The sequence below is a fragment of the Falco rusticolus genome, chromosome 17 (assembly GCF_015220075.1).
Source record: "Falco rusticolus isolate bFalRus1 chromosome 17, bFalRus1.pri, whole genome shotgun sequence".
NCBI lineage: Eukaryota > Metazoa > Chordata > Aves > Falconiformes > Falconidae > Falco > Falco rusticolus.
In genome coordinates this window covers 3,493,852-3,514,049 of record NC_051203.1, presented here as the reverse complement: position 1 = coordinate 3,514,049, position 20,198 = coordinate 3,493,852, and the positions used below count along the sequence as shown (strand labels likewise).

At 55.5% G+C, this 20,198-nt stretch overlaps 1 protein-coding gene across 3 annotated transcripts in view; it reads right to left on the bottom strand.

Annotated features, from left to right (window-relative positions):
* Positions 1 to 20,198, bottom strand: part of FOXP4 (forkhead box P4) — a 62,016-nt gene that overhangs the window by 35,532 nt on the left and 6,286 nt on the right. For all 3 annotated transcript variants that reach the window (XM_037410614.1, XM_037410616.1, XM_037410615.1), the window contains exon 2: positions 4,014 to 4,230. In XM_037410614.1, coding sequence (XP_037266511.1) covers positions 4,014 to 4,214 — 201 coding nt within the window. In that variant the 5' untranslated portion in view covers positions 4,215 to 4,230. The remainder of the gene's footprint in view (positions 1 to 4,013; positions 4,231 to 20,198) is intronic.

Below are 20,198 nucleotides of genomic sequence, written 5' to 3'. Positions count from 1 at the left end.
TCTCCCTCCTTTCCTTTTGGAGGGTAGAAATTGGGAAGGGATGAAAAAAACGTGTTTTTTTTTTTTAAAAAAGTAAAATTCTTACACTAACCTCATAAAAATGACATCGCCACATTCCAGAATTAGAGCCATTAAAACAACACACACACACGGATATTTTTAGATGGATATTAACGGTAAATGATGCCATATTGAGAAGCACTTCCACCCAGCCCAGCCCTGGTCTTGCTTAACCAGAACCAAATGGCTCAAAGAGATCAAAATTAACAAAAATGACACAATTCTTCACAGGGGAGGGGGGGGGGGGGGAAGTCCTTTTTACAAGCCGGCTCTGTGCCTCTCGCTCAGCCCCAGCTGTTCTCCCTTTCGCTGCACACGCTAATGCTCCTGGACTTTATTCCTCCGCTCTTGACTCCTCAGTCCTGGCAGGCGAGGGGTTAAACCCATTTCCACTAATGAAGAACACAAGGAACAAGCTCCCGACAATCCCACCCCATGGAGGAAAAAAATTATTAAAAAAAAAAAAAAAAAAAAAGGGGTGGGGGGCGGGGGGAAGGAGAGGAAAACCCCTCCTGCATTTGTACTCAGAAAAATATGAAATATAAATCAAGGAACCTAACAGAGATGAGTTTCACTTAAGTGCTCTGGTCTCGTTTTTATCTTAAATACCCTAATAATAGCGGATTACACAATATATTTGAGATGTGATCACATGTTTTATGGAATGGTATCTTTCCTATGGCAGAGAAGTGCCTCTCCTCCCCCCTCCACACCCTTCTTTAACTACCAAAAAAGTCTCATTTGCTGCTTCTTTTTCAAAAAAAAGTCTTATTTTTGTTTAATAACTTAACATTTCTTGGACATGTGTCTGCAATAAACTGCAAAATTTTTTTTCGATTTTTTTTTTTCGTCATAAAAAACCACCAAACAACGCTAGAGCAGCTGGATTTTCCAGATGGCTCCTTTTCCATGGAATTGCAAGTTGGAAAAAGCTACCGTGGGGCCACCGGGCTCGGGGACTTTCCCCATGACATCCCTGCTCCAAGCACCTCTGCGCTTTCACCCTGCCACCCCCTGCACCCCCAAGCTGCAACGACCCCCGAGACCCTGTCACTCCACACCCCACAGATTCAACCCCCAGCTCTGGGGTAAGACTTGGAGACCCGGAATTCTTCGCAGGAATTCAAGGAAACCCTGGAGGAACCCAAACCATCGGGGAGCAGCGCCCGCTCGGCACCCAGCCCTGTGCAATGCCCACCCGGGGGTCTCCCCGCACCCCCCTGCTCCCGTGGGGTGCAGCCCTGCACCCTGACAGCCAAACTGGGGCATCCCCCATCCTCCTCCCGCCGCCGGGATGGGACACCCCATCACCCCACTGCCCCCGTTTCCTGCCCAGTTTTCCTCCGCTGAGGATTACCGGGGAGGAGGGCTGGCGTGGCAGGGGGCGAGGGGCTGGCCCCCGCGTTAAAAACTCATTAATGCGCAAAGGCGGCGGGGCCCTTTGGAGCCCCGTTAGAGGATGTCAGTGCGCTGGAGGTCTCGCCACGTTCCCACAGCAACGGCGGTGGGAGACCCCGGCCGGCGGGCAGCCCTCCCATGCCCCGGGCCGACCTCTCCCCTCCGCCAACCCCGGCACAATGCAGGCGCGCGCTATTCAAGCTTTTCAGCCGAATCCTGCCATTGAAATCCAAGGATTTAACCTGCACACCATCCCCTGGGCTGGGGGGAGAGGGAAAGAGGGAGGGAAAGGAGGGGGATGCCCTTTCCCCACCCCATTCCACTCTCCCTCCGGATTCTCCGGACCATGGGATGCTCTGCATGGATTGGGGTGGGCAGGTGGACCAGGCACAGCCGAGGATGCGACAGAGAGCTGTGCTCCGTGCTGGAGCAGAGCCGGCACCGTGGCTGGCAGCCCCCATCTCGGCAAAGCCGGGCTGGTGCAATCAAACACCCACGTCCCCTTGCTCTGGGGACCCCCCAGCAGCTACAGAACAGCCCTGGGGGGGTCCCCAAGCACCCTCCCATACACACACCTCCCCTCAAGCTCCCACCCAGGGTACTCCCCTCCAGACAGCATCCTCAGAGAAGAGTTTTAACCTGAGAAGTCCCTGCCAACAAGCCCCAGGGCTGTCCGGGTTCACCCTTTCAAAAGGCTGGAAGCAGAGAGATGGCCCCCCAGAAGGTCAAAACCAGCTCGTTTTGCCAAAAACTGCAAAACCAGCCAAAAACGAGAGGGCACAGCACGTGTCCCCAGTGAGCTGCATCACCCAGGCAAACCCCAATGGACGTGGAGTTTTAATCCACCGACGGCCCTTCCAACCCAGGCTGGGTGGGTTTCCACCCCTCCAGGCTTCCTAAAATGTCTTGGGGATTCATACTGGTTAAATCAGGATGGAGTGCTGACATTTCGGGAGCTGCAGCGGAGCCGGGACGGAGGAGCTGTCAGACGGGAATAGCCTAGTGGTCCAAGAGCCTGCCTGTGACAAGGGGCGAACGCTGGATGCTCCCGAGGATGGTGTAAAGCCTTCATAAAGCACCTAATTGTGCAAAACTCTCTATATGGGGACATTTATTCCTGACCCCAGCTGGTGCTCAGCCTGCTCCCTGAAGCATGAAGATTGATAGTCCTCGGGATGGTTTCTTTCCCCCCCCCCCCTCCCGCCCCCAAAGTGCTGTCATTGCAGATGTCATTTGTTTTTGGAAGTTTACCAAATCCTCTGCCTTAATAATTCCACGTGCCGGTGAGTTTCCCAGTGTAATTACACCGGGAATCCGAAAGAAGAAATGCAAAAGGGTGGAAATAAACGTGGGCTGTGCTTTGGGCAGGGCAGGATTTACCGGGTGAGCACCATCCACAGGGACGAGCCTGCAGCAGCAGCGCTCCGCATTGCCCAAACCCCCCCTTTTCTTTTTTTTTTTTTCTTCCCCCCCTTTCTTTTCTGGAGGAAATAACCCCATTTCATCACAACCCTCCAACTCGCACTGTTTCGGCTGGGCAGGAACGAGCATCTCCTTCCCACCCCTGGCTCCAGCTGCCGCGTGCGGTGAAATTCGGGGCTGGGGAGGGGAGCGAGCGACGGCTCCTTCGGCAGGGGTGACTTGCAGCGGCATTACACGCATGATTAGCCTTCAGATCAGGGGAACAGGGGCTTAACTGCGTGAGAAACGGCTGTTATTCAGGTAATGGATTTACAGCACTCACTACTAAAGTATCAGACACAGCAATTTTTTACAGCTTTCACGCTGGAATTTATGGCTCAGGGAGGCGATCTCCATACGAGGCAGGGATCATTGCCTTATTTAGTATCCGAGAAGGAAAATTTATGTTTTTGCCAAAGTTTGTTTTGAAAGGTAACCTGCAGGCATGCACACACATCCCCCCCCCCTCCCCACAGCCGCCTGGGCGGGCACAGTGCAAGGGGAGGCGTGTGCCACGCAGCTCCCCAAGGTGCACACACGTGTGCTCAAGGGCAGAGCTGTTGCACGCACTTGTGGCGGTCACACGTGTTTCTGGCCACGCGTGTGAGGTTCGTGCTTCAGCTCAAGGCACCGGGAGCACCAGAGAAGGGGCGAGCACCCACCTGGATAACCAAACACAGACCCAGAGAAAACCTGCTCCTTATTTTATAGCCAGCAGGTCTGCACGCTGCTCTCTCAGCCCTCCTCCTTTTGCAGCACCATTTTCCCTGTACCGATGGGGAACCGAGCAGGCAGACCCCACCAGCACAGGCAGGACCTCCCACCAAAACGCAGCCCCCCCCCGCGGGGCAGCAGGCACCAGCCCACCAGCTGCACGGATGGGTGGACTCCATCTCCCGAGGGATGCGCACCCCAAAACAGAGGCACCTGCACCCCAGCTCCAACAGGGATGACCAAGCCTGGTGCAACCCACCTCCTGGCCCAGCCCTGGGGATGAAGGGAGGGTAAAATCCGGTGGTGCCCCCACCCCAAATCCTCAAAGGACCCAGTCCCGCGTTGCCTTGCGTAGGGTGGAAGCGGGGCATCCCTCCTACCTGCTGCTGCTGGAAGTGCAGGAGCTCCACGGGGCTCATCTCGCCGTTGGTCTCCCCGCTCGCAGCTCCTTCGCGCCCGCCGCCCCCTCCGCCGCCGCCTGCGCCGCCCCCGCCACCATCGGGCTGGTTGCTGAGGCTGCTGACCCCGTTTTGGCTGGAGGGAGTGGACCGTATCGTCTCCGAGGCAGATTCAACCATCATGACTTGCTAGCAGGACCTGAGGAGGAGGAGAGAACAGAGGCTGAGAAGACAGTCTGAACCCCCCGGCTGGCCATCCCCCACTCCGCTGCCCCGTCCCCCAGCCTCGCCGTGCCCTGCCTCCGATCCCCGCAAGGTCTGGTGGCAAGATGCAGGGATGGGATGTCAAACCCCGGCCAGTTTTACCTGCGTCCAATTTATTCCAAAAAAATAAATGTGCAGCAGCAGCAGAAGCTGCCATGAATGCGCCGCCAGCCCTATAAAGCACTGGGGCAAAGCAAGTCCAAGCTGTCCCTTAGGAAAACACCACATTTTCAGCTTGCTCCCAGCCTTGTACAAGACACAAACCCCCAGGAATCCGGGTGTTTTTCAGAGAATTCCAAAATATTTCATTTTGAGACGGCGGAGACGGCAAAGCTGAAGCTTCAGCGAGGCTACACACCAAGCACGTGGAGCCTGTGCCATGCATTTCACCACAAAAATCTCAACAAAGTTGTCACGTTTCCACAAAGCACTTCAACTCCCAACAAACCAGCCCTTCCCAGCAGGAAAAAACACCCAGCAGAAAGTTTGCCACCAGGCGAAGGAAGCCCAAAGGTACCGTGGAGCTGGGATGCAACGAAACGAGAGCAGGGTAGCACTCCAGAAAACATGGGTCGGAAAATCCTCCCAGATGCTGCCGAGCATCCCGCCCTCCTGCTGTACCCCTTGGATCCCCTCGAAGGACCAAGCTGGGCGCTTCGCCCTCCACCACAAAGCGCAGGGGCGACAACACCCACCACATTCCCAGCCCCGCATGAGCCCCAGCTCTTGCACTTCACCTCCTGCAACCACAGGTTTCCCTCTCACCAGGCAACAGCGCGATGCTTTACCCCCATGGATGGGTTTTATCCCTGGAAACTCATCCCGTGACACCCGGGGCACGAGGGCAGAACGCCCGAAGCTCCCGGCTCTTCCCCGGCTGCAGGGCTCGCCGTGGCAAGGGAGCCTGCGGCAATGCCGGGAGCCGAGCCGTGGGATGCGGGCAGCTCAGGGCATCCATCCGCAGCTCTGCTCAGCAAATCCAGGCTCCTGAGCCACGGAGCCGAGCTGGGGGAAACCACCGGGCTAGTCACAGGCTGCAAAAGCCGCCTGCACCCCAACACACAGCCGGGTGCTGGGTGCTAAGTGCATCCCTTCCCCCCCAGCTCTTAAATGCTGTATAAATTAAGGCAAAGGGGCTACGGAGGTGGGACATGACCCCCAGGAGTTACAGGGCTTGGCTTCGAAGAGTCTTGGCTCGTCTGGGTGTGATTAGCGGGCAGGTCGTTAGCTATGAACCCGAGGGTTCCCTTTTCTAGGAGAAACTCCTGGATCCGGGCTGGCACTAGAGGAAAACACCACCGCCGCATCCAGCACCAAACCCTGCAGCCCTGCCACAGGCACGGGAGCCCCGCTGGAGCCCGAGGGCTCTCCCTCTCCTTCCCAACACACGCTTTGCTCCGTGGAAAAGCAGAGGACGCAGTTTTCCCTCCTTCAGTCCCACTCCTTCCCCACTGGTGGGTGCCGGAGCGGGATTCAGCATCCACCCACCGTCGCTCGCAGCCGGCCGGCGAGTTTGAAACAGGAGGGGAATAAAGAAAGAGGGATGGGGAGAAGAAATACTGTTTCTCTCTTTTTCTTCTCTTTTTTTTTCCTCATCTCCCCCTGCCCCAGCCCCAAAAGACAGAAAGACAAACCGTGAACAACATAATTGCTGAAATGTGGCGTGTAATAATAGCTATTCAGAAGCTGATCATTCATATTAAACAGGGTGAAGCAAGCTTCTCATTTGCATGTTTGAGATTATATGCATTTCAAAAGTCATTTCCGCAGGGTATATGACTGACATTAATTCCCATGTGGAGCTGCTGGCTCCCTCCCGCCGTCCCGGTGCTACCAAACCTGGGCAGGGTGACACACCGGTGGCTGTGGGAGAGTTCAAGGTTAACGGGATTACCGGGCTTTGGTTTTGTTTGAAGCACAGGAGCTGGGATGCCGGGGCGAGAGCGTGGCACGCTCCCAGCAGCTTCCCCAGGAAGGATCGGGAAAGGCTGGGATGCTCACCTACAGATGCTGCATTAGGAGCAAAAAAAGCTGGAAGACAGAAAACACCTTTTGCCCTCGAAAAGGACGTTTGCTCCTTTCCCCTCCCAAACGCCAAATAAGAGACTGCAGGAATATTAAATTATTGCTGTTTCTTTTCTCATTTTCCTTCTGAAATCCGCTGCCTGCTCCGTGTTTCAACCAGGCAAGTGGCCCCACGGGGAAAGCCAGGCTCTGCCCGTGTCCGGCAGTCACAAGGCATCACCATGGCCAGAAACTCGGCAGGACTCAAAAAGGGATTTGACTTTTATACGGAGAACAAGAATATCCAGAGTTACAACAGGAAGTATTAAAAAAGGAAAAAAAAAAAAAAAGTTTTTGGAAAGGATATAAAACTTTCCTGGCTTCGGGGCATAAATTGAAGCTTAACTATTGGGAATTAGGAGGAAATTTCTGCTGGTGGAGGAGCTGTAACCGTGGGCTTGCTCTGTCATCCCTGGTCCCTGCCAGAGGCGGTATGCTGGAGCCGATGAACCGGCGCTGGGGTCCAGCCGGGTGATTCCCGAAGCCCGGGACACCAGGCCAGTTGGGTTCCCTCTCCAAGTCTAGTAAAACTCAACTTCCCGTTCACAAACCCTACTGGGATGCTGGTGCGTCTGGGTTCCCAACACTGCAAGGGAAGTAATAAAGAAAGTAATAATAATAATGAAAATATTTCCATTCATATAAAAGTTTTACAAAACCTTAAAGAAAAAAAAAAAATGAAGCCAGTGTCTGCAACGTTATGAAGTTGATTTAAATTAGGAACGAGCATTTTTCCAGCCAGGACTGATCCTGGACGATTGAAGCCGTGTTGGGAAGAGCAAAACCCGGCTGCAGGACCGGCTGTGAGCGCCGAAGCACACGTGCATCCCCGCACACAGACGGGAAGGCTCTGCAGCATCCCAGCTCCTGCTTTTCATCTCTTTTACTTCAAACGCAACCAATATTTTAGGGATTCTCCACACACTGCTATCCAGAGGGTCTAATCAGGATCAGACCTTCCCCCAGGCAGAAAGGCAGGGACCCTGTCCAGACAGTCATCACCGAAGATACAACACCCAGATAAAGTAGAAAAGGATGGTTTTACTTAAAAGGGGAGGGGAGGAGACCCCTCTAATGGCAAGGAGCACCAGAAGCTGCGCAAATGGATTGCTAATTACCATTTCAGACTCAAAATCACTTCACTGAATAAGCACTCTGCCTCTTTATTATTTTTCCCCCCCCCTCCTTTTACTTAAACACGCACCTTTCGCAGGACAAAGAAAAGGAAACAGAGAATTACAACTGGAGTAAAGAATCCCCCTGCCTTTAGCAGTACCATATGGCAATGAGAGTATATTAATTACCGTTGATTTTTAATTAACAATTGCTTCATCTGAGCAGTAACATTTCCTTGACATCCCCTGACTTGCTGCTAACCTGTAAAGTGCACGCGCCATGCCAAGTCATCAATTCAATTTTATTGACATTCCCCCCCACCCCGCCCTGCAAACAGGCACGATACCAGGGTTTTCCAATTAACACCTCCACACTCTCTAATTAGCACAATTAACAGACTGATGGATGCCCAGAGCTTCCCTGCAAGGGAGGGTACAGATCAGCTGGCCGGGCTGTTGGACACGGAGCTGTGTGTGTGCCCAACACGCGTGTGCCACGCTGCCTGGGATCTCATGGGAGCATCACGTGTGCACCACGCTCCCGGGGTCCCACGGGAGCACCACATGTGTGCATGCCACGGAGCCCAGCATCCCCACGGATCCCCGCATCCCCACCAGACAGAGGAGGCTCAACGCGGAGACGAGCGAGCCAGCGGACTCAAAGCAAAGATCTGCACCAAAGGACGTGGGGGCAGGAAGAGATGAAGCATTAACAAAGTGGTTTCTTCCCAAAAAGCTCCCAACAAATTTTGGGGCACCCAGACCCAACTGAAGCATGGCCACTTCTCCACTTGATTCAGCTCCACGGACGTGAAAATTAAACCGGCGCTTCTCAGCCCACGGGACCGGCAGGAACAGGTACAGCCAAGACCACAAGCTCCTCAGAAACAACTGCCTGAACACTTATTTTAGCAGCTTCTCCTATTTTTAAGTATCCTCAATACCGCAGCCATCAGGGGCTCTCTAACTTTGGGCTGCCCTTCGCGGGCTGCCGGCAGGACCAGGGCTGCGTACGGCCCCAGCCCCGTGGCCAGCGGGTCCCCGTCCTCGAGCTGTCCCCATCCTCGCTCTGTCTCCCCAGATGCAAACCCAGAAAGCTCAAACCCACCACCTGGGAGGGATGAGGATGAACAGTGGGAAACACTGGTGGGAAAAGGCTCCTCGCCACATCTCGGTGACCCCAGCACATTGCTGGTGCTGCACCGCATTTTGCAAGGGACGGCACAGGTGGTACCACACATTTACAAGTGGCCTGCTACTGTGATGCTCCGGAGGCTTTTTCCACCCTTTCTGCCACTTCCCAGCTCCAAAGCGGTTTTCCAGACCTTTCCTCCTTGCTCCAGCCTTGCCAGCACCCGGAATGGAGCAGGGGCTGCCCCACGGCACCGCGAGGGCTCTCGCTCCGGCACGCCAGCTGCCCCTTCGGCAGGAGCATGGACCAAGCAAATACTCATTGCCAAGTCCTGCAGGATGCTCCTCGGCACGGATGGGAAGAGATGAGGATGAGGGCTCGATCCCAGGCACCGGATCTGCTCTGAGCTCTGGAAAGTTGAGCAACCTGCCCATCCGGATCCAGCACCGCCGAGGCTTTAGGAAGTGGCTCGCTAATCTTGAAAGGCTTTGGCTTAAAGAGAAGCAGCAGCCAGGATTGCTTGGAGAGTGGCTTTTTACCCTTTAATTAACACATAAACACATGGAAATGTGGAAAGGGGATTAAAATAAAAGTCTGGGGGAGCTGAAACGAATCTAGAGCATTACTGTAAATTAGAAGAGATTTAAGGAACCAAGGACTGGCTAAGCCCGGGCACCGCTTTAATGGGATCTCACCTCTGGGCACTTTCATCTCCCACTTTCATCTCGCTCCCAGCAACTTCTTTGGGAAGAACCAACCTCTGGGCGCTTGCCCTGGCTGACGGGCAGACCTTCATCCCCTGCCACTCTCCCTGCCTGCCCGCCCTGGTGCCATCGCTGCCCCGGTGACCGTCAGGCAGCGGAATCCAGCAAGAACGACCACAGGAAAGTTTTTCTCCCCAAAAAGGTGGGTCATCTCACTTGGAGAGCCGGAAGTGTGAGCATCGCTATCCGGGGAAGCCCCCGGGACCGTGCCACACCGGTCAGCGGGATGTGGCACAACTCCTGCTGAATCGTAGCGAGCCCACCTGCCTCCAAAACACGTCTCCCTCGGAGCATCCTTTGCTCTCCGGAGCTTGCACCCACCAGCTCTCCAGCAGCGAGGACACCCTGACCGCAGCCGGGAGACCCTCCACCCAGTGCCCACCACAGCGAGCCATCCCGCACGGGGATACGGGGCATCCCCGGAGACACCGACTGGCTGGCTGGCACATCTCCCATTCCCTGCCAGGCTTCAAGGAAAATAAAATCCCATCCATGGCGGATGCGGGGCTGGCTGGACCAGTGCCGGGCAGCTCCGGTGCTGGGCACGTGCCGGGCGCTGGGGATGCTGCTCCATCCTGCGCTTCCCTTGCTGTGCTCTTGAAAAGATTAAAAAAAAAAAAAAAAAAAAAAAAGAGCCCCACTCCATCTCATTAAGAAAGTAAACACAAGAGCCGTCTAAGTGTCTAATTAAGCTTCTAATTAGTCCCTGCTTGTTACTAATGCAAATTAGATTATGCCGCTTAACTACAGCATGTCCACAACACCCTTGTTAATTGCGGCCTTTTGAAATTAAATTACTCCCTAATTAGCATATCAAAGCCATTGATTCGGAGCCAGGAAAGATGAGGGCAGGAGGAAGCCGAACGCCAAGTTTTGTTAATCAGGGACGTCTAATTAAATAGTGACGTGGTGCACGGGGGCTCCTGCCTCGCTGCTCAGGAGCCACATGTGTGGGCCCAGGGGGACCCCGAGCGGGGCAGGACCCTCGGTGGGTGCCAGCTGGGTGGGTGCCGGTGCCCTGCACCCAGCGTGAGTCACCACTGCCATGCCGGAGCATCCCGGCAGGTTGGGATGCTGGCCGGTACCTGCATCCCGGCGGGTTGGGATGCTGCCCGGTACCTGCATTCTGGCAGATGCATGCATGCGAGCGAGGCTTGGGGGCAAAGGCCAAGCTTCAGGATCCCCCCCTGGAGCCAGGATCTGGCCCTGGCAGCAGGGAGGGAGGTTAAAGCACCCCCTGATTTCTCATTCCGCCAAAACACTTGCTTTCTTTCTGCCCAATACGTTCCAAATGGGAATTCAAAGGATAAACACCCCGAAGCGCAGACACCACCCTGCAGCCCCCTATGCCATGGGGACAGAGCACCCCCGAAATCCTCAGCAACCAACACAGAGCACCCCCAAGCGAGGACAGGCAGGGCTGGCAACAGGCAACGGCATTTCTCACCAGAGGACCCCAAATCCAGCTTGGCACAACATCCCCTCACCACGATGGGATGGAACAGCGCATGGCACAGGGGGGATGCGCACACTGGGGGCCCTGGCACCAAATCACCCCTCGCCCAGGGCACCGGACCAGGGGGGCACATGCCCTCAGCAGCCATGGGGAGCCCGTGAGGAAAACATCCCCCACCCCCGCATCCCACAGCACTTCGGAGAAAACAAGAGCACCTCCCCAGCCCCAAGCTGGGATGCCCTGGGCACTCACTGGAGTTAGCACCAAACTCCCCCAAAACCCCCAGCCCCAAATTCACAACGGGACATAAATAACCAGGGAAGAGTGAATCTATAAGTAACCAGATAGATTCACCCCAAGGAGAGCACAAATGAAGCGAACGCCTATTTTTTTAACTTACTTCAATAACTTCCTGAATGACCCACTTCTTTAAATTTTGTAACTTTTCCTCTCTCTCTTTTTTTTTTTTTTTTGTCTAAAGAGGTGGGAAGGGGAAAAAAAATAAAGGGATGAAGATTGGAAAAGTTTAATAGAGGGAGAAAAAGTCTATTAAAAAAAAAATGCAGGCAGCCTGTCTCCGGGGAAGAGTTGAAATGTTGAAGAAAGGAAAATCGCTTCTCCGGCTGCCGAGACAGAGGAGGAGAATAGAGCGGCTTTAAGAGAAGGAGCTGTGCACTTTTAATTGAAAAGAGGGAGATTCAAATGAAATATCCAATATCCACCGTTAAAGAAAGGAAGAAAGATGGACCCTGGCCGCTTTACTATGCCGAGAAATTGCTAAAGCCCCAACTTTCTTTCTTTCCCCCTGCCTCGGAAGTTATAGGAAAGAGGGATGAGAGAAAGGAAGGGAAAAAAAAAAAAAAAAAAAAAAAAAAGGGTCTTTCATACAAGAGGAACTCAAGGGAATGGGGGAGGAAGGCGGGAAGAGAGAGCAAGTTTTATTCATTTATTTTATTTTATGAGATGAGTAAAAATAATATATATTTTAAAAAAAGGCAGAGTTTTATAATGTCACTGTTTGGAAGCAGCAGCAGAAGGGAGAAGAGAGGGGGGGAAAGCAACTAAGAACAGAAGGGCCAGCTCCAACCACCCGCCGTACAAGCCTCTCTCCCAACGAGATTCAATTAATTGATAACAAGAGGCATCAAATTAATTTTTCAAGGATGTTAGATTTTGATGAAGGAAAAAATCTCTCTGATTTTAATCGGGGCGGTGTTTAAAAGGCATAAATGAATATCCCTTTCTAATCATCTGAGGCGCTGAGGAAGCACCAAGCGGTTAACGTGAAAATTCAAATCGTTTAATTAGGGGGGGCCGAGGGGAGGTGGCCGTGGTGGGGGAAGGGGACCTGGCTTTTTCTTTTTAAAGAGCTTTATGAAGAAATTATTTTGAAAATTATTTCTTTCAAGCATCTTCTCTCCTCCCCCTCCCCTGAAATGCACACACACACACTTGGAGAAACATCTCTCAGTGGTTCTTCTTTTGAATAGAGACCATTCCCCAGCACAATCTAATTAACAAAAATTATAATGAATAGGGTGGGGAAAAAATTCATGGGGAACAAAAAAAAAATATATTCCAAACTACTAGGAAAAAAAAAAAACCAACCCCAAAACCAAACCCCAAAACACACACTGGGCAGGTGATTTCCCAACATGCACAACTTGCTGTCGAGAAACGCTCTGCACTTCCACATGGGATGAGGGGTTTCAAATACGGGGTATTTTCCACGCAAACACCTTCTCCCCCCCCCAAACCTATTACAATAATTAAAACCACCTCCCATCGCCAGTGTGACATGGGATGCACCTGCAGCCAGAGCGGAGCCCCAGCCCAACGGCAGCGGCTGCAGGGGCATCAGCGCAGAATACGGTGCACGTTGGTGCACGCACACGCGTGTGCACACACACTCGTGCAACCACACTCTCGTGCTCACGAAGTTGCTCCCCAGCATCGCTCCGCAGCCTGCTCCATCCCCACCAGTCGCCGGGACACAGCCAGCTTCACACCAGCGTTTTGGAGAGGCACCTCCAGCATCTCCCCGCAAACCCCGGCTCGGGTTTAAGCCTCTGCCCACACGCCTAGCTCACACCATTATTTTTATTATTATTTATTATTTTTTTAATTTATTTATTATTCTTGCCCCATCGGTGACACGCAGCCATGGTGTGCATCTCCCCCAGCCTTTCTGCTGCAGCACCCCGCAAGCCCAGCCGGGGCACACGCAACACCCCACGCACACACAACACGCCTTGCACAGGCAACATGCCCTGCACATGCAAAATCACCTCCATCCCTCTCGCTCACCGAACGTGGTCCTGCGCTCGCGGGTGTCCCCATCGAGGCACCTGCCTACCAGGGCTCTTCCTCTGGGATAGAGCCACGAAGGACATCGCCCCCCATGAGCCGAGGAAGAGGAGGGCCATGGGGAAGCATCCTGACTTGCCAGAGGCACAGGACCACAGCCCTGGGAACGGCGAGCTCAGCGCCGGGTGGAGGAAGGCTCCCAGCAAGGGTGGAAGCTCTTCCACAAAAATAAAAATCAAGCCACGGGGGCTCCCCCCGCCCCATCTCTTCAGGGGAGGCTGCAAAGGGCAAGGGCAGAGCCAGGGAGGAAGAAAATGACCTGGAGCAGGTGAGGGACAAACTGGACCAGGGCGAGGAGCGATGGCAGGGCCACTGGCGCGAGGGACCTGGCGCTGGGACACGAGCTGCCATATCAGACCCCCAAGCGAAATTTTCCAGCTGAGTTTGTGTGAAGTCAGACTGGACGTTGCTAAAAGTCTCTTCTGGCCTTTAAATAATCCAGAGGGGAGGAAAAAAAAGTCATGGTGCCTATCGAGCAGGAGGGAGGAACTCGGACGCTGCAAGTTTTCCCAGACTTCGTCATGTATGTGCAAAAATTCATCCAGAAAACGCTCTATTTAATGCGCTCCCTGCTGCACACTGATGCTTTCCATGGCAAATCCCATTTCTATGCAGGAAGAGGCCTGGTCTCCATCCAGAAATTATGCTGCTCACGAGGAGGGAGAAGAAAAAAGGCAGTGGGGGGGAGAACTATCCTTGGGCATTTTCAAACTCCTGGTCTGAAGTCCATTTTTTTTGCGTCCAAATCAGAGGCAAGCATCACCCGAGGCCGGCTCAGTCTCGCAGCCACTGCCAGAGCCGGTCTCAGCAATTTCAAAAAAAACCTTCCTGATTTTATTTCTGCACAGCTCGGCTCCATCTTGCACGGCCTCAACTTCTGGTCTGCCCGGGCGCCCAGCACCCCCCACGGCAGCCTCAGCACCATCCCGGAGCAAACGGCAGCCACGGCGAGCGACACGGCTGCCGACAGCCCTGACACCTCTGCTCAGAGCAGCGACTGGAAGAACACGAGCGATTTCTCCAGTGCTTTCTGAAAAGCTGGGATGCGGCGTGCTCAGCAGAGGCTGGGCCGTCCCAGGGTCTCACACCGGGAATGGTGATGGGCGGCCGCGAGGCCACACCACCCACGGAAGGGATCGGGAAGGTGCATTTCATGTTTTGGGTGCTGAGGAAGAGAGCAAGGCTGAGCGGAAAGGCATGGAGCATCCCGCTGGCCGGGGGAAGCGTTTCCCCATGCAGACCCTGTGCTGAAGCCAAAAGATCGCCAAGGTTCCCCGTGCTCCTTCTCTGTGTCACCTGGATAAGCCACATTCAGCTGCCATGTCCTCTTCCCTGGGTGAGCATCCCCGCTCCAGCACCCTTCACTGGGGAATCCAGGAGGGTGACGCTTTGCCCAGCGCACCCACGGCCGCGAATGCATCCAGAGTTTCTCCCCTCTGTTCCCGGAGGGATGCCGGCACACCTCCACAGCTTCAGCATCCCTCTGGACTGCTGCCAGGCCGGTGACACAGGAAGGCGATCTGGTCCCACAGCACCACTTTGGTGTCACCCACAGCATTCCCAGGCGATGCCAATCCATCCAGGCTCTCACGCCCTGTGCATCCCAAGCTCAGCCCTTACCAGACTGGGACACACAGCATCTTCCCAAATATGGGCAGCGCATCCCTGCTTTACGGATTGGGACAGAGCTCTGGAAGGACAAAGTGAATTGAGGTGATCTGCACCTCCCGAATCCCTGCTCGTCCCAGGCAGTGGGCGATGCTTCCCTCCTGAGAACAGCCAGATCCCTGAATAAGCCCAGCTTTGGGATGAGATGACACCCAAGGGCAGCACGCCGGTGGCCACTGATGCTCCGGGCCAGATATGGCCGTGCTGCAGCAGCCATGGAAGCCACTGGCACAGGACAGAAGCACCATGCAAATCCGGGGGATTATTACCATTAACGAGGTGTTAGATACATCCTTACTACAAAGCACACTTAAAAAAATAAGAGGTTTTTTTCCTCCCTCCACCCTTCCTAAAAATAATCCTCATTCTTTAAAATATTAGTTTATGATTCACCAATTGCAAGCTGTGACACCCTGCACCTCGCCCTGGCCCGCAGCTCTCAGCTGCCAAATTCCAGGGGCCCCGTGAGCACCCATGGGTGCTGGGGCAGAGAACGGGGCTCAAGGTGGCCAGTGCCCGGCTGGCTCCTGATGTGCCCTCCCTGCCTGGGGAGGACTCACCACCGGCTGCTGAGAACCACAACAAGGCACCCCAGCAGCAGCTCGGGCATCACAAACTCCTTGTTTTAATGGGAGACCGAGAAAACCCCAGCCCAGGGCACCACGTAGCTGCAGGCATGCGTGGGCTCTTGCAGGGGGTCGCAGGCGAGGGTGCCCCCCTCGAGCTGGGTGCACGCAGGGGTGGCTTCGGCATGAGCCCCACAGCAGCAGCACCGTGGCTCTGGGCTCCCCGCCGGCACCGCTCCTCCACAACCGGGTCACAACATCTTTCTGCATCTCCTGCTGAGACAGGGTCACAGCCAAGCCCTGTCCCCAAAGCACATGCCCCTGGGTGGGAAGCAAGCGCTCCATCATCACCAACTGTAGGGCACAGTGCCACCAGGTCTGTCACCAGCCGCCCCAGGCAGGGCACCACCCCAGGGGATGTCCCCCTTCCTCCCCAGACCAAAAATCACCGCGACACCAGCACAAAGCATCAGGCAAGACACGAAGTGGACACAGTCTCGGTCACCAGCTCCCTGAGGGACACGACCCACCTCCCTGTGTCGGCCACCCTGGTCCCACGCCCCCAGCCAGCCCCAGCACAGACCACGGCTCCTGCCCACTGCCAGGAATTTTACAACATCAATTATTCTAACCCCCCTGGCAAAATCCAGTGACCCCCTGCTCGCTCCCAGGGCAGTTCCTGGAGCGTTTGTATCTGCAACAGTGAGGACCAGCAGACACCTCTGCTACGGTCAGAAAGGACCGATCCTGTGATGACAGAGACGCTCATCCCCCCTGAGGGGTCTGTCCCTCTCCCAGACAGCCGGGCACGGCCACCAGCTCCTCCTGCAGCAACCCAAATCTATGGCTGCAAATTCAGGTGGTCCCCACTGCAGCATCGCTGCTCCGGTATGGTGGGGACACAAGTGACCAGGTGGCACCGTCCTCCCCCAGAACCAGCACCAACGCCCAAACGAGCTCCCTCACCTGTTAAACCTCCCCTCATTGTATCTCTAAATGGACTGGCCTCATCAGGGAGTATTTTAAACCCACCAGCTCTGCAACCTGGGGGAAAATTGCTCCGGCACTGCTTTTGCCAGCGATGCCGGTGTCGGCACCGGTGCGATCCCTGCGTGGTACGGGGTAACGCGGTGTTCCATCTGTGGATGGGGCTGCTCCAACAGCCCTGACAGAGCAAGATTTGAAGCTGCGGCTCCACTTCCCAAGGAAAAGGACATTTATCCTGGGCTCGAGCCCACCAGCATCCAGGGAAAGGCTTCAAGGGATTTCAGAACGGCCCCTAAGAGGCGGCTCTGCCACGCTAGGTATAAATAAAATCCCGGTTCCAAGTGAGAAGGATGAATAACCCGAATGGAGCCGTGCTGATCCCAACCTGCCCGCTGCACTCAGAGGGTCCTGAGCGCCTTCAGGGCAGGCAGAGCCCAGCCCCAGGATCCATTCCCAGGATCTGTCCCATTAAAAGGGCCGGGCTGGTCCCACAGCACTGCAGACGCTGCCTGGGTGAGCGGAGGAGCTGGGAAACCCAGACCCGAAGTGCAGCACAGACCTTCCACCTGTTGCTTCGGCAAACGAGGGATGAAGAGGACCCGCTGCCACCCCACGAGCGCGGAGCCTGGCCAGAAATCCCTTCCTGGGGCTCCTCACCCCCACTGGCATAATTTTAGGATGTTTTCCTTTACTTGTTTCTCTTGGGAGTGCATTGACCGGGCATCCCCCTCCCCAACATGCACAACAAACCCCAAATCTGGGGAGATTTTCCCCGAGCCTGTGCAGATGCCTCCACAGGCTGGACGAGCCCCCAAAGGGCAGCCGGGGGGTGGCACCTGCTCGCGCACCCTGTACCCAACAGTGATGTCCCAGGCTCTGCAGCCCCCACGTCCCTGCCCTGGTGGACCCTGCACCCAGTGCACGTAAGGGACCCGCCGGCGTGCGGGAAGCAACCACCTTCCCCTGCCCTTTTCCCAGGAGGTGATGTGGAGCCCAGCTCCCAGGGCCAGTGCCATCGAGGAGGGGCACAGCGACTTTTGGCGTTTTTACGCCCATCCACTTGCAGCCAGGAAAGCGCTGAGCCCAGCCAGGGCTGCACGGGTGCAGGATGTGGCCCCACGCACAGCCTGCCCGCTCCTCTCCTCCACCTGCACCCGCACGGGGCAGCAAGGGCTCTGCTGTCAGACCCAGACCCCCCTCCACAAGCTGCACCCTACAAACCCACCCCAGCGCTGAGGGGGTCAGAGGGACGGGAATGGGACCCGCTGCGGGGGCAGGAGCAAGGCACGAGCACTCAGGACCGCGGGTGCTGAGAGCCCGAGCCAAATCGGGAGCGATGGGATGCACAGCAGCACCTTCCTCCTCCTCCTCCTGGCCCCTGATGTACCTGCACAGCAGGGGACATACGCCCCTTTTGTTTTCCAAATCAGAAATCATGTTGATTTTGAGGTTTTAATTTATAAGCAGCTAACATCTGTGCCAGGCAGAGCAGTTGCAGCCCGGCCCCCACAAACCCTGCTCCCAGCAGAGCCGGAGCCGAAGCCGAGCGCTGGGCACAGCAGCACCAGCAGGAGATGGGGAGGGGGAGACCCTCCCCATGCCCATAAACCAAACCACATCCCACCGCGATCCGGCCGCAGAAATGCGGGATGAAAGTGTCACCGCTCTGGTCAGGGAAGAGAGTTCACCGCAGGGAAAGCAGGTGGGGGAGCAGAGGCAGAAAGAGCAAATAACTTTGGGAACAAAGCTGGAGACGGCACTTTAGAAAAGCACAGACTCGCTCCCCCCCCCCCCCCGCCCCAAACCCACCTCAGCAAAATCGGCGTTTTTTGCAGCTATGCCTGGCACAGCACATTTTCCAAATCCACATTTTCCAAATCCACATTTCCTGCCACAAAAGTTACGGGACACGCTCCCCCTGCACCTTTATTTTCTCTTCCATTTTTTCATAGGCCTGACGATGCCGTATTTATATTCCAGATCCGAATTACCCTGCACTTCGGGGAATTTCCCTCCTGCCGTCAGCTGCATCCAGGAGGGATGGGCTGGGGGACTTTGGACTCCGGAGGAAGGACCCAGCCCGCTGGGTGACGGCCACCCACCGGGAATCCCTCTTGGTGGCACAACACATCTCACCACCGCCTCCTGCCTCTCTCCCAGCTTGGAGCCGGGGCAGGGATGCGGGGCCACGGGATGCTCAGCAGCACTAGCCCCTCACCGGCTGCATGGAGCGCCCCTGGGAGAAAAAGGAGATGTCCAAAAAATAAAAAAATTCGCAAGTTATTAAAGGCTGTTTTGGTTTTGTTCAAGGCACTGAGATTTCCATGCTGCTTCCACACCGTGCTTAAAAGCAGTGAGGTTTGGGGGGCGCTTCTCCAGCAGCCAGTGCAGCCCTTGCCCCCGGTGCCACACAGCTCCCTGGCAAAGCAGCTGCCAGGGCACAGCCTGATAAGTGGCACCCAGAGGGGACACACCACCACGTGGGAAGCCCTAGGTCCCAGCAGAAGGTTTTTCCCTCCCCAGTACAAGGTCTCTGCCCACCACTCCTGCCCAAAATCTGGTCCAGTTCAGGCAAAAACTCCCGATGCTGAACAAGAAACTTCATCCCTGCCAGGTATTTCTTGCCAGAAGTTGTCCCCTCAGCCCAGAGGGTGGCTCCTTCAACACTCTCGTGACCATCCCGAGCCTCAAAGGCTTTTGCCAACGCAGCAATGGGGCACCTTCCCCCCCCACCCCGGGAGGTGGCAAGATGTCCCTGGCCACCCCCAGCCATGCACCTCCTTCCCCTGGGAGCTGGGGGTGAAGCCATGAGCCGAGGTGCCCCCGAAGCCCCACGTCCCCACAGGATTTGGGGACAGTCCCGCAGCCAGGAGCATCCTCCCAGCGGCACCCAGGACAACACGGCCAAAGCAGGACTGCCCATGATGGAAACCCCATCCCACAGGGGCAACCCCAGGGATGCGGCGTGATCCCGGCACACGATGGGTGCCTCGCAGCCGAGCCATGAGCCCACCGCAGGCTCCAGCACACCAGCGAGCCGGCCCCTGGGCCAAGGAACGCTGGCAGAGGGTCACCGGGCAAGTGCAGTCCCACGAACGGGCCACACTGGACCACTTAGAGACAGCAAACTAAAGCGGAGGGGCCACCAAAAGGAGATGCTCCTGGGTAGATGGGATCCCAGCGCGTCCTTCGCTCCCAAGCACAGGTTCTGGCCTTCTATTTTGCATTAAGCAACCAACCTCGAGCCTCCCTCCGCTGTCCCTCTCTCCCAAGGCTGAAGGCATCTCTCACCAAGCCCATGACAGCTTCTCGTAGGTGGTCCCCGTCCCAATCTCCCCACAGGCGAGCAAATACACGACAGTCCCCTGCTTGCAGATTCACAGTAAGCAGGCAAAAAAAAAAAAAAAAAAAAAAAAAAAAAAAAAAATCACTCACCTAAGAACCTACAGGTTGCGGAATAAAGCCGGACTCTGAGGCAGCAGCGAACAGCTGGAGGGTTTGGGGTCAGAGCTTCGGCAGCTCCTGGCTCCCCAGGCAAGCCCGTGGGGTGATGCTCGGCTAGCCCTGCCCAAGCACATCCGAGGCGCTCGCTGCCCCCAACGGCACCGGTGATGTTTTATGCCTTTATTAGCCCTCAGTACAGTTAAATCCCACCAGATAAACCCCAGCTCCGCCAGTGACCTGGCAAAGGTGTGTTGAAATCGGTCGTTTCAACACCACCCGCTCCAGCCGAGCGGCTCATCCCGGCTGATCCCAGCCGCAGCCCCCCTGTTCGTTTAAACAG